The 14,814-nt window shown below is 40.7% G+C and overlaps 1 protein-coding gene across 1 annotated transcript; it reads left to right on the top strand.

The window, feature by feature from the left end:
- The first annotated feature begins 6 nt into the window (after nucleotides 1–6).
- SS18L1 (SS18L1, nBAF chromatin remodeling complex subunit) lies at nucleotides 7–14,061 on the top strand. The gene is made up of 11 exons (XM_008634798.2): nucleotides 7–171; nucleotides 2,814–2,890; nucleotides 3,538–3,622; nucleotides 4,479–4,623; nucleotides 7,144–7,341; nucleotides 8,320–8,484; nucleotides 9,382–9,483; nucleotides 9,884–9,976; nucleotides 10,600–10,719; nucleotides 11,469–11,596; nucleotides 11,808–14,061. Exons 1-11 carry the CDS (start codon nucleotides 103–105, stop codon nucleotides 11,832–11,834), a joined length of 1,209 nt encoding a protein of 402 aa, XP_008633020.1. The 5' UTR covers nucleotides 7–102; the 3' UTR covers nucleotides 11,835–14,061.
- The last annotated feature ends 753 nt before the right edge of the window (nucleotides 14,062–14,814 follow it).

Here is a 14,814-nt window from a genome sequence, read left to right as displayed (position 1 = left end):
CGTGCACTGCGGAGAATCCTCGCACGGCAATAGCAGCCAGATAATAACAATATTATTAGAGCCTGGAACCGATATATTATAGACACATAAAAAACCCCCACCATGTCGGTTGCCTTTGCTTCTGCTCGCCCAAGAGGCAAAGGGGAGGTCACCCAGCAAACTATCCAGAAGGTAAAAGAGCATGCTTTTATACAGACAATTTTAGACATTTATTCCGTCCATGCTCCTGCAGCTGGAGGCTGATTTCTAGGGCGATCAGGAAAACTCGTGAATTTGCGAGGGCTGCAGAGATGGACAGCTGGAGAGAGAGGTGGGGGAAGGAGGAGGAGGAGGAGGAGGAGGTGGAACAAAGCAAAGGTGTTCAGATCGCTGCAAAGAGAGCGAGAGAAGGACGTAGGGAATAAAATTGGGATGGCACGTTATCCCTGCTGCTCGCCAAGGGGAAACGCTGCCAAGCATACCTTGGGAAACGGCAATAAAATTTGCAAATATGCGATTAATTTGTGATGGTATGTCAGCTCTGGCCCCTAAAGAATCCAACCTAGAAAAATGAATTGAAATAAAATACTGAATTTGCAAGGGTTTTCTTTTGTATTTGGATGCAGAATTTTAATTTCTCAGAAGATAGAGGGAGCACCAGCCATTGGTATTTTTCATAAACTATTATTATTTTTGTGATGTGTTTATTGATGTTTAATGACAAACAAAGGTTTTGAAAGATCTTCTCTGGAGAGGAGATGCCCACATGGGGCTCATGTGGAGGCCAAAGCAGAGGGTGCCGAGTTGGGAAGTTATTGTTTCCTATTTCCCAGGATTGGCAGCAGGGGCTGCACACTCGAGCAGACCCTGACACCCTTCCTGCTGCAGAAGGTGACGGTCAGGAACAACGAGGCTGGAAATGTCAATAAAGAACGTGCATGTTTTTGCTGTCACTGCTGTTGTTGGTACTTTTGCTGTCCTTTTGGCCGTTCCCCACCGCTCAGGTGTTGTTCCCGTGCTGTGGTGGCAGCCAGGTGTGAGTTCTGTGTGGTCCCTTCGCTGAGAGTGACCAGCGCAGAAGTGCCACTGCCAATGCAGCAATTAACCCGTCACCAGGGGTTGTGCAGCCAAGCCATGAGCTGGTGCCAATTTATGACTTCTAGGGAAAAAAAATATCCTCGGTGGCAGCCTGTGACAGAGCAGAGATTAAGGCAGAACAAACTGCCACGAGAGAGGCTAGAGAGATGACTTGCATCTCAGGAGACTGTTTGGAAACATCCCATTTTGTGGAGCTCTTGCAGCACGTGGCATTGTGAACCAATTCATTTTAAATACTGAAATATTTCGGACTCACTGAATAAGTTTTCCTCTGACCTTCAAATCAGTTGGAATTATTTCATAATTCAGATAGTTTGTAATTAAACCCGTGACTGTGCCCATGGACAAAGGGCAGATAAAGTATCTTCAGTTTGATTTTCAAGCCCTTTCCTTTTTGCATATTCATAAACTTTATGGAAACTTCAAAATATTCTTTCTTTAAAAGCAATGAGTGAAACCACTTCCCATCTCAGGTGCATTTGCTGGCAGGTTACTTCAGGACGGTTCATCAGTGTTGGGCTGTTGGCAGTGATTTTTTCTTTGACAAACAGCAATGCTGAGGAAGAGACTTGCAGGCACAGGAACTGGTTGGGATTTATAGTCAAGGAGGGAAATGGAGCAGAGAGAGCCAGAGCAAAAAAACCAAACCTCCAAAAATCCTCATTAAAATGAGCTTTTGAGAACACATACAAATTTCAATGAAAAAGGTTGTTCTTATTTGCACTCATATTATATAAGCAGCTTGTTTTTATTTATTAACTCAATTTTAATAGTCTTTCCAAGCTGTTCTTATCCCAGTATCAAATATTCCTAAAATAGATTTCGCATGGATGAAGTTAGAGCTTTTGGCAATAGAGGAGTGGTGGTGCTGCTCTAAAACAGTTCATCAAATAGCATTTTCAGGGCAGTACAGTTCAGCATCTCCTGTGTAGTGGTTCTTTCCTCAAGAACTCTCCTGTCCTGATGACACCATGGTTCAAGGGCCCAATCTTGCAAGCACTTCATAGCAGTGGTACCTACAAGCTCTGTTATGCCAGAGACAAATCTAAATTTTTAAATGCTGGTGTTATTTATTTTTATTCATTCACCTGCAGAAAGTGTGCTGCATTCACAAGGAATCTGGAAGGGAGAGACAAACTATTGTATCTAAAATTTCAAAGCAAATCAAAGGATATTTTAAGCTTTTAATTGTATTATGAGATCATTAAATAAAGGTAAGGACATGTTGGGATGTAATTCTCTTAAACGTGGTTTCAGTAGCTCCGGTGATACAAATTTTATACTTCATCTGAAGTTCAGCTGTCAGCATGATCTAGTCCTGGGCAGGAAAATGAGTAGGTTTAATTGTTTGAAAGTTTGTTCCTTACTTAAAAGTAATACCTGATGTTTTGGAAAGGGTTGGGTGATATTTGGGATGGGTGATATTTTGGGATGAGGCAGAGATATTTCATAGTGAAAGTGTTTTCCTTCTTCAACATCAGAATTTATCTGCCATTTAAGGAACAAGGTAAGTCCATTAATTCTTCTGTATGGGTATTTCAAGGAACTACATTAAAGATAACTGTTTATAAGTGAATCAATCTTGTGGCTCAATAAAGTCAGGTGTAGGTAATAGCCAGGGCAACAAAACTGCACAAAACAGCATCCAGTGCCAAGGAGGGTGGAGAAGCACAAAAATACAGGACTTCTATATGATTCCCATAGTAATGTGTTTTGGTCCTATTTCTTTTATGCAGATGCTAGATGAAAATCACCACCTAATACAATGTATTATGGATTATCAGAGCAAGGGGAAAACTGCAGAATGTACTCAGTGAGTATTGTGAATTTGGGAGTTTGTTAGAAATGTTTCCTGAAGTCTGACTCTTCCCTTTGCTCAGTGGCACAGCTGTTGGTTTGCTCTTGGAAACGCTCTTGTTCCCTTTAGGAGCTTTTCCAGTTCATGGAGAACTCTGAAGAAGCATAAATGGTTCTGGTGGTGCTTACTTGAGTAAACACTCCAGTTAGAGCACTCTTGAAAAAAATCGTGTTCTTCTCAGCTTGCTGGCGGGGAAAACAGGGTTTGGGTTTTGGAATGCTGGAATTTCATTCCTATCAGTGTCCTTGTTAGAGAGAAAAAGGAAAAGTGTCTGATTGTTGGAGTAGCTGACTGGCTGTCAGTCCTCAAAGGTTGCGGTCCCAGCTGCACAGTTCAAAGTGCTTTCAAAGGAGAGTATATTTTACCTCTCCCTTCCCCCAGATTTATCCTTTTGTGAAAGAGGGGTTGAGCACACTGATCCTTGATGGAAAATATGACAGCACATACACAGGTCATTGCTACTGCTATTTATTAGGACAGATCAAAAATGGGTTAAGGCAATTTAACTAACCATTCGTAAATAGGGAAAAAACAAAGAGAAAGGTTTGGAATTTTGTGTATGGTTAACCCCTTCCAAATAAGCTTTACTCTTTGTTCTGTAGATACCAACAAATCTTGCACAGAAATCTGGTTTACTTGGCAACAATAGCAGACTCTAACCAGAATATGCAGTCCTTGCTTCCTGCTGTAAGTACCAGTACAATTACTGTAACTAATAATTAGTTATTAGCATAACTAATACCATAGTTATTTCCCTCAGATACATTAGCTATGCCAGTGGGAAATGTTCTTTGATTCTCTCACTAATCACTATCAATGAATCAGTTTTTAGTATTTTTCCAGCTAAAAGTTTTGAAGTGGCCAAGTAGACTACCAAAGAAATAAAAAGTTTCACTGTGTTTAAATCATGTTCTTTGGGACAGTTGTGTTACTCTCTGTCCCCATAGCTCAAGGTTTATATCCTATAAATGATGCAGTCATACAGATCTGAACAGCTCCATTTGTTCCAGATTCAGTATTCTTTACCTATTCTCACTGTATTCTTTACTGGGAGGGGGGGGGGGAAATGCTGCTGTTCTACATCAAAAATCAAATTCAGCACTTGGGCATTGGTTTGTCTTTACACATGGTGTTATTCCTGCTCAGTGGATTGATTTGGGAAGTACCACACATAACACAAGCTACAGCATCGCTTGGCAAAGGTCAATCTGTCACCACACTCCTGTGTTGTCTTTGCTAATGCATTCCCCGCAGTGGTTGTGTTTGGAAATCCATGTGAGTGCAGAGGAACGAGCACAGAAGCCACACTCTGTGACAAACACAATTTTAAGCCCTTCACTGTGCTGCTGCCTGTCAGCTGCTCTGTCATGCTCAATGTCATTCACACAGAGGAGTCAAACCAAGACAGGTTTACCCAAAAAGCAAAGGAAACACGTATTTAGCCGAAGCAGTTTTTAGTCATAGTCAGGCTAATTTGGGGGCTGCTATTTTTCTAATTAACAACCTAACCAAAAATTTGCTTTTCCTCCTTGTTGTTTCACAGCCACCAACGCAAAATATAAACTTGGGCCCGGGAGGGATGAGTCAGAGTGCATCCAACCAATCCCTCCACTCCCAGAGCAATCTCAGCGATGCCATCGGGACCGGCCTTCCTCCTTCCTCCCTCATGCAGAGTCAGATTAGCAATGGTGAGCTTTGGTCCCCTTTGTGCTGCTTTGCTGTTGCCTGGCAACAAAATCATTAATGCAGAATATACTTAGAGAGCTGGAAAAGACCTCTCCTAACTCACCTTTCAGGCATATGGGGATTTCAGGCACATGCTGAAATCACCACAAAATGGCTACAGGCAGGAATGATGTTGGCTTCTGCAGAGTGCTTTGTGTTTCTACAGAGGAAATTAAAGACATTTTTTTAAAAAATGCATGATGAAAATCACCAAATAAAGATGCATCCAAGTTTTTAGTAAGAAAAATTTTATGTTGTAGTATTTTTCTCATGAAAGTGTCAGGGTTGGCCAGGGTAAAATGGAATTGCTTGCATGACTAAACACACAACCAAGCCTTCAGATTGCAAAGACCTTCCAGGATACATTTCTCCTTACAAATCATTTGGTGTTGCACCAGCCTTTGTCCTCTACAAAAGCTCACAGAGATAGTACTACACAGTCAAAAAATTTGCACAGACATTTCATATTAATAAAATAATATAATCTGTCTGTTTGGTTTTGTTCATGCAACTAAACTAATTGAAAAATAATTTTTTTTAGTATGTGCATTTTATATTATGAATAATCTGTTTATTTTGTAGATCACAGTTATTCAGTCAGTTCTTGTTTCTGTGGGTGTCTCCCAGAGTGACAGAGAGCAAAACCAGTTTCTATAAATAGAAATATCTGATTGTAAAATCACAGACCTTGGCAAGGGGACTCAAGAGCAGACACAAGCCATGAAATTACTTCTGAGTTTTTAAAAATCCCTTTGTGGTCAAGCCTATAGTACCTTTTAAATGAATGGATGAGGGACCTGTTTTAAACAGCTACAACTTGTAAAGTGAACTTACTAAATTTTTCAGGGCCTTCTTTCTGAAAGATTTAATACTGAGTATGAGTAATATATTAGGTCACTCAAAACATTGTTTTGTGTTATTAAGAATAGACATTTTCAGTGCTACTGTTGCTGGTTTTTCTGATTTGTCCCCCACCCTCGAGGTCTTTGTAGTAATTTAGTGCTGACTGGAAGAACCTGACTGGAAGTCCTGAGGACTGGACTCATCCACATATTTTCCCTTACAATCACAAATTAACCAATTTTTTTTTCTTAAAGAAGGCCAAGAATCTCTAATTTTTCTCATGTAAACAGGGCCAGGTTTACCAACACTTGCTTCACTCCATCTCTCACTCAAGGCAACTGCTATCTCCATTCACACACTGTGTGACCTTGTGTTGCACAAGGATCGGCTTTACAACTTAAACAAACTAGAGCAAAACACAGAGATAATTCTCTGTAGGAGCATTTTGACCCAGCTCCACTGATTTTAGGAGAGCTGGCTCTCTTTGTCTCTTGTTGAAAATGCTGCTTGTGTTTCTTCATCAGAGAAAATATCATAATTTACAGCAAATGTTCTCATTTTGTTGTCTATGAAAACCATTAAGAGTAATTAATGAGGTTTGTACTAAATGAGTTAGGCATGTTTTTCAGAGGCTGCAGATACACTTAATAACCCTGAATTAAAATATCGTTATTTAAACATTGCAACATAATTCTGTCTCTTCTAAGGATTCTGCATTCTACTAAATTAACTGAGATTGACAACAATATGGCTGACTTTAGATAGACAACAATATGCACCATCACAATTTGGATACTAACAGCATACAGTGAAAACAACTTTCCAAAACTCATTCATAAAACTATTTACAGCAATAAACAACAAATAAGAACTGGATTCTCCCCAATATTAGCTACCCAACAGCAACAGAATTTTTAAAAAATAAGCACACTGCCAGGTAAGCAGGATGATACAAACCCAGGATGTATCTGGAGCAGTCTGATGATGACATTCTGAAAGGGCGTAACAACTGAGGTTGTTATGGGGACTTGGAAAACTTACCTTCCTCTGAGGTACTTCTAGTCAAACTTCAGGAAAGGGAGAGACAGGCTTGTTCTCTGAGTAGAGGCTCCCTTGGTACTTCAGCAGCCCCAGCTAAAGGTGAGCTGGTTATAGAGGAGCCCAGTGGATGCAGCAATGTGTAAACTGTCTCTCAGCCACTGCTGGGTCTTCCCATTGTCACCACCTGTGTGAAGAGAGAGAAGAAATCAACTGCAGGACAAGAAGAAGGGAAGGACAAATTTCAGAAGGCTGGGATGTTTCCAGAGTCCGTGTGTTTTCTGAAGTACCCAAAATTACTGGCATTTGTTAATTCTGCTGCCTGCGAGGAAGTGGTTGTAGGGCATTGCTCTTGGTTTTGTTCTTCCCATCTGCAATCCTGTACAGCCTGGATTTGGTGGCCAGGAAGAGGAGGATCGCTCTGACTGTGCAGTAGGCAGTTTTAATGTGTCTGTAGATAACAGGGAGTTTTAATAATGAGGATTTTTTTGTTTTGTTTTGCCTTATCATAAGGTATTTCAGAAAGGCCGTGAGGCCTCATGCTCACTGTGCATTGCCAGTAATAGCCCAGATTTTCTTCTTGTTCTTTCTAATTTTTGTAGGTCCTAACCACGTGTCTATGCAGCAGTCAGGCCAGAACACCATGCCCACGACCTCTCTGAGTATGACTGTCAGCAGCCACGGGACTGGCCCTGGTTACAGCCACACGGTGCCGGCGTCTCAGAATGTGCCAATGCAAGGCCAGGGGTCAATAGGCAATTACGTCTCTCGAACAAACATCAACATGCAGTCTAACCCAGGTAAACTCCCTCTTCCTCCTCCTGGGCCACCTTGACTTTCCAGTGACCTCAGAGGTTTTACCACACATGACTTTGTTCTGTAAATATTTTCTCTAGACAGCGACAAACGTACAAGAGGAAAAGACAGCTTTAAGACATCTCTGAATTTCCAGGTGTCAGGCACCAGTGTCAGATCAGTTTCAGACTTGCTTTAACTTAGGCTGACTCGCCATGGTTAGGGCTGAGCTGCGGAAGAGAGGGTTAGGTAGAGGTGCAGCAGCACTGTCTGATAGCCCTGGAAGCAAATCCCACAGCCATGGGAGGGATCTGAGCACCTTTATCCAAGCACAAAGAGCCTGCCAGGGTATAACACATTTACTGTTTGTACATTACTACCCCAATTTGTTATTTCATTGGTACTTCACGTTGTTTGCAGGGCATAAAGAGATTAGCAGACAACTCAATTAATCTCTTAATTTCAAAAAAAGTTTGCTAGTGAGTATTGAATGGGATGTCTGATGCTTTAGAATTCTTTACAACAGCATGAAATTTAGGGATCAAATAAATCCTAGAATATCAGTTTACTTAAACTCTATAATCATTAGGTACATGAGAAGATGAACAGAAGAAAGAGTATATTAGAAAAGAAATGCAGCAATGAAATAGTCAGAAGGTAGAGAGGAACAAGCATCAGTTCTTGTTTCTTTCTTTAACCCTACTGCAATGAGGTTTATGTTCTTTTAAGTAAGCTAATAATAATCAAGGCTAGATGTATTTTTAAATATCTGCTGAAGCAAATGACAAGAACTGACCATGTAGTAAGATCCTTTCTGGATTCCAGTGCAGAAGAGTTAAATAAATCCAGTAGGAAAACATCTCCCCCTGTGGAAAACTCGCAGAATTATCAGGATGTTTTAAGGTTTTAACTTGCCTCCAAAGAGCCTTGGAAGAGAACTGTCCCATCCTTGTAGAAAACAGTCTTTTCCATGTCCATTGTAGTCTCCATGATGCACCAGCAAGCAGCAACGTCACATTACAACTCGGCACAAGGAGGGAGCCAGCACTACCAGGGACAATCCTCCATTGCCATGATGAGCCAGAGCAACCAAGGCAACAGCATGATGGGGCAGCGACCCATGGGCCCTTACAGAGCTTCACAGCAAGGTAAAATCTGCTCTCAGATTATTGATAGAACTCTCATTAGATTGATGATACTCAGTCTGTCCTGTGGAGTACATAAGTCAATAAAATTTCCAACTCACATTTACAGAGAATCCCACCCAGGAGCACAGGAAATCCTGAATGGTGGAAGTGTGACAATGAGATGAACCTGAATCTATTTTCAAGATTTATCTATTTAATTATTTCAGGTGTTTAGAAAAATAATTCTGTCTAAAAGGGAGCATGTATCTCTAAAGAAAAGATGAACAATTTGATATACAGCTCATTCAAGCCACTGGGAATCTTTTCAATTCTTTCACATGGTGTTGGATCAGCCCTAACATGGCACAGTTAGCAAGGAACACATTTCTGGAAAGAAGATACAGTTTGCCAGCAATTAGAATGAAAAATTAGGCCAAGGAAAGGAAAACACCAGAGGATAACTACCATGCTCTAAGACCTCTCTGGATAAAGTTCTAAGAGGTAATAAAGCTGCTAGACTGATTCTCACATAAACTGAATTTTGCTAAGAAACAAATTAATGTATTAATTAAAGTATATTTAATTCTGACTGTGCTCTTGAGCATGGAATCCATTACTGTGCTTTCTAATAACTCAGATTAGTAGATGAAATGTAACCCTTTTTCCGGTGTTGCCGCAGAAGTGAGTGATTCTAGGATGTGTTACTGACTGTTGTGTGATTTCAATTTCATCCCTCTTTTTCTGAGAATACAAATTTATTTCCTTTTTCTAGTGAGTAAAACATCTATATAACTGCTCTCAGTTGTTTGCTTATCCAGACATAAACTTTGTTTTCTTTAAAAAATAAATTAGATAAGAAAACCCCGTCCCTTAAGAGTCCACGGGCTCAGTTTGCTCTCTCTGGTCTGTGCCTTGCAGGTTCCTCGCAGCAGTACATGGGTCAGGAAGAATATTACAGTGAGCAGTACAGCCATGGCCAAGGCTCATCAGAACCTATGAATCAGCAATACTATCCAGATGGTAATTCCCCTGAGCTGGGCTCACTGTGATACTGATAAAGTGCAGAGCACCACAACTGCCACATCCAAGGACATGGCAAACCTATTATGCTTCATTTCCAATTTAAATGCTGGAGAATTTTAATCCCAGGGGATGGGTGCCTGGTACAAAACATGTACATCAGTGCACCCTGCTATCCAAACTGCTCCAAAAAGAGCCCAAAGCCCAGTTTGGATTAGTAAATGCAAGAGGTTTATCCATTGGTGTGATTTTCCTTGCCATGTGTTTGATGTTTTCCCTAAGGGGTCTGTATTTGCTCTTAGCCTCATCTTGGTGCATAAACAGCTTCATAATAATATTCAACACTATGTCTGTGGTTCCATTAAGAATGTAACTGACAAATCTTTGTGACTCCTTGCAGGACATGGTGATTATGCCTATCAGCAGTCATCCTACACTGAACAGAGCTATGACCGGTCGTTTGACGACTCTACACAACACTACTATGAAGGAGGTGGGAAAATACAGCAAAATATTACCAGTAAATTCAATATATTATTAAGATATCTGAACTCTAAATTAACTGGAAATATTAACTTCATTATGATACAGCAAGGTGACATTTAGGAGAAGCGATGTCACCTACAGAGCCTCTGTTCATTTTGTTGTTTCAGGATACAGAAAACGGAATTTGCACATAGGTATTTGAAAAAAAACCCCAGTAACAACTAGATAAGTGATCTTTCTGAGTTATATGAATAAACATAATTATCTAGAAGAAAATACAATGAGAGGGCTTCTTGAGAAAGCAGCTATTTACCCAGGCACCCTTATCTTTGTGACTTTTTGGTCTGAAGCACTTCTGGAGTAAAAAAAAAATCCTTTGGGGAGCAGGTTTTTTGTTTGTTTGTTTAGTGATTTGTATAAATAAGTAACTCTCCTATTCAAAGGAACTAAAAATCACTGGAGAAATGAACATCTTGCTTGGCAAAATCCAATCGTCTCTTTGTAAGAAAAGTATTTGTGTATGAGTTTCAGACCAAGGCTCCTTACACCTTTGTTTTCCTTATGATCCACATGTACAGTGAAATACCTGCCTCACCTATAACCAAACAATTCCAATGTTTCCCCTTCCAGGAAATTCTCAGTACAGCCAGCAGCAGGCAGGATACCAACAGGGAGCTGCACAACAGCAAACATATTCCCAGCAGCAATACCCAAATCAACAGAGTTACCCAGGACAACAGCAAGGATATGGTAAGAAAACTCCCAGTGGCTGGTCAAGTGTTTGCAGTGTTTCATCCTGTTGCTTCCATTCCTAAACTAAAATAGGCTGTAATTATTTCCTTGATTAACCTTGGATTAACAAATGTACCCAAATTAGCCAAAGATCTAGTAAAGGGATTCTGGGCAGTAACATACATTAGTATAGCACTGCATTCCATCCTAAATCCCTCTCTCTTCTGATAGAAGTTAGAAAATACACATTTGCTTCATGTTGACTTTGTGTTAAATGTCATCAGGAGGTCACTGCTTGGGTTCCCAGGCCTCCTACACACCTAGTCCTTCTGAACTGACGTGAAAAAGAACAACAACAGTCCAGAGAATCCCTCCTCTGTCGCTTATGGTGGCACAGCCAGGTTAGATAGGAATTTAAACGTGCAGTTGTTACTAAAATAAAGGCCAGGTAGTTTACATAGAGGTCATAACAGCTGTGCCAATACAGATTTCAGAGAGCCTTCACTTAGAAGCATTATGACATTTTCTGAGCAAAGTTTAAAACCTTAACTGAAGTTTACACTGCTGCAACTACATCATTGTTAGCATTAACACCTCCTAGTGTAAACCTAGAGGGGAGGTCTGAGCAGAATTTACTCACAGTTCTTACTCACAGAGTTTACTTTGTTAGCATCGTGTTTTAGATTGCGTTAACCTCAAGAACTCCCCCAGCAAATCAAGCCTGTAATGGATTTTACTGCCTGTAGTGGATTTTACTGTCTTTTCAGGTCCTGCACAAGGAGCCTCTTCACAGTATTCCAGCTACCAACAGGGACAGGGGCAGCAATATGGAAGTTACAGAGCTTCCCAGACAGGCCCATCCGCTCAGCAACAGAGGCCTTATGGCTATGAGCAGGTAAATTGCCTAAATCTCTGCTCTGAAAGGGCAGATCTGGCTGTTAGCTCTGTACAAATCTGTCTGATAATTTGGTGCAGGTATATGGGTGATACTTCAGTGGATCTTGTAAAATTCACAGACCAAAAGAAATTGCCCAACTCACTGTAAGCCTCCAATATATTATCCTTCAACATTGCTATTTCTTTTTTTTTTTTTTTTTTCTTTACAGGGACAATATGGAAATTACCAGCAATAAAAGAAAACAGTGCTGTGTCAGATTCCTTTCAATAGTATCTCCATCTTTTGAACTGGATGTACAGGCAGTTTTGATTAATTGTAATATGTTGGTTACCCCTTAGCACAAAGCAGCGTCTGTATGTGAACAGTGTTCATTTCATGCTGGATATGAAGCAGTGCACTACTGGTAACAAGACAATGCTTTAATGGTTTGATATTTGGTGCTGTGTATAGTACTGTATGTTGATACAACGCAGAAGTTTTCCATTTACCCCCTTTTGTCCCATTCTTGATGTTTCTGAATAGCTTTAGGATCATTAGATCACAGTTGTGCCCCGTTCTGGAAAACAGCCAGGTTGTTCTGGAGTCTGGCTCAATGCAAAGCCCATCAGTCACATCCCAGTCCAGGGAAGTTCCCTGCGGTAAGTTATTGATCTTTTTTTAAGTGAATGCATTGAAGATTACCTGCCAGCCTCCAAAATCCATGGCTCTTTACTTCTACAGAACAAGGGGATGGATACATTCCTTATAAAAAGACAGTTCTATGCTATATGACAAAAAATAACTGCAACTTCTGTAATACCTACCTACCCACCCAAATCTTATAATTCAATAATCTGCATAAGTCCACATTTCTGTTGTGAAAGGTACAGAAAGAGGATCCAAACATATGATCATAGAAATGTTAATAACTAGAGGCACCTTTTATATGTCCATGTAAACAAAGGTATTTCTGTAGTGGAAGGAAAAACAGAAGGGAGCTCTAAGATCTGCAGTGTCAGCCTGCTCGATGTCAATATTGCTTCATATCGTGCTTAGCTGAGAAAAACATCTGGCAGAAGTCCCGTCTTGAATATCCTACTCCAAATTTTATAACTTGCATATACATTTTCATGCCAAATTTTGCAAGCAGGTGGCTGGCATCCTTCTTTATTCTGATTCTTGCGCTGCCCTTGCTTAGATTTCCCAGCAAGCATTATAACCATAAATATTGTCAAATTTGTTGGTCTGTTGTTCTTACAGCTCATCATCACTTTTATTTTCCTCTTGTAGCTCGACAGAAATAGTTCAGAGGTAAAAGAAAAAAAAATACATCTTTATTGCAGACAAGCAACTAAATTCAGCTTTAATTGTGAGACACTATTATGCATATAGAGAGGGGAGGTATTAATGGGGTCAACCAGTGAGAGAGTACCTAGAGAGGGAGAATTTAGAGAGAAAAACTAGTGGTATGTAAAAATCAGTATGAACAATGTAAGTCACTTCTATTCAGTTTTATATGTTCTTATGAAGTCTTGGGAGGTAAAAAAAAGAGCACTTTTAAAGTGCTTATATAAGTGTTGAACAAAATACTGTGTCCACGTTTCTCTGAAGCAAAAAGCTGGGGTGACTGTAGCCCATAAACATTTTTTAATATGAGATTAACTGCAAATTTACAATCTAAAGAAAATACACTCTGTAGGATTTTCTCCTTTTCTTTCTCTGAACTGATGTTATTTATGGGATTTCAAGTACTTTATATTTTGAAAAACCAAGACCACAAGGAAAACACAACATCTCTCAATCATGACTTTTTTTTCCTTTAGAAGAAAATCTTTAACTGGACAACTAGAGAGTTTACTATTAAATGTTGTCCAAGCACTGCCCTTCCTATGTTAATAATTTAAACTACTGGTGAAATACAAGACTTTTTTTTAGTCAGACCTAATTTCTCTCATCTTTCCTGCTGGTGTTTTCATACAAATAAGTACTCTCAAATATCAAGGAACAGAAAGGAAGTAAGATTGTTTTCTTTAGAATAATTAATATTACAGGTAGCCAGAAGAATGCAATATTGCTCTTTGCCAGTTTGGAAATATGCCTTTTATGTGGTTTTTGAAAGTGCTGAAATGCTTTTGAGAGAATATGAACAACACTTAAACTGAAACAACTACATTACATCAATCTGAAATGTCTTACATTAAGAACTTCGTGAATGTTGTGTATATAATGTATTTGAAAGAGCACTTTGGAAATAGTTTGTACATTTATTTCCTAATTTATACATGATTTTTGGTGTTAATATTTCTAATTGTTAATAACAAAATGTTTATTTAATGTGTCGTCCATTTTTATGTATTAATGTGGAAACAAAGTGATGCCAGCATTTTGACTTCTTTCATGAATTGTATCATTTTCTGTTTTGTAATACAGAATGCTTGAAAATCGTTTAGTTTAAATATTATCTGAAAGTGGAGTTGATGGTACTTTTCTTGTGGCAGATGGAATGGATACCACAGGTTACCTTTTACTTGGGGGTGCTGGTGGGTGAGAGCTGGACGTGCCCCAGCCCAGAAATCCCACGTGTGCTGGGCTGATCCCCCGGCGTGGGCAGCAGGGGAGGAGGAATTTTGCCCCTCAGGGCATGGACCTGTTGGAGACAGTCCAGAGGAGGCCACCAAGTAGATGAGAGGGATGGAGCAGCTCTGCTATGAGAAAAGGCTGAGAGAGTTGGGATTGTTCAGCCTGGAGAAGGCTTTGGGGTGCATTAACTGTGGCCTTCCAGTGCCTGAAGGGAGCTACAAGCAAGTTAGAGACTATTTACACGGGCCTGGAGTGTCTGGAAAAGGGGAATGGCTTCAAACTGGCGGAGGGCAGGGTTAGATGGGGTATTAGGAGGATGCTCCGTACTGTGAGGTCGGTGAGGCCCTGGCACAGGATGCCCAGAGAAACTGTAGCTGCCCCACGCCTGGAGGTGCTCAAGGCCAGGCTGGACGGGGCTTGGAGCAACCTGGGACAGTGGAACGGGCAAGGGGTGGAACGAGATGATCTTTAAGGTCCCTTCCAACCCAAACCATTCTGGATTCTGTGATTCGCAGGATGCCGCAGCGCTCACGGGCGCCGTTCTCGGACGCACGGGCTGGTGCCGTGCTGAGGCGGGGCTGAGGGGAGGCTGAGGGGAGGCGGGCCAGGGCTGCCGGGGGCGCGGCGTTGCCCCGGGGGGGGGGGGCCGGGGGGCC

This window comes from Corvus brachyrhynchos, unplaced genomic scaffold (genome assembly GCF_000691975.1).
Source record: "Corvus brachyrhynchos isolate BGI_N302 unplaced genomic scaffold, ASM69197v1 scaffold10, whole genome shotgun sequence".
Classification (NCBI taxonomy): Eukaryota; Metazoa; Chordata; class Aves; order Passeriformes; family Corvidae; genus Corvus; species Corvus brachyrhynchos.
The sequence above is the reverse complement of the archived record's forward strand: the minus strand, read 5'-3'. Positions and strand labels throughout refer to the sequence as shown.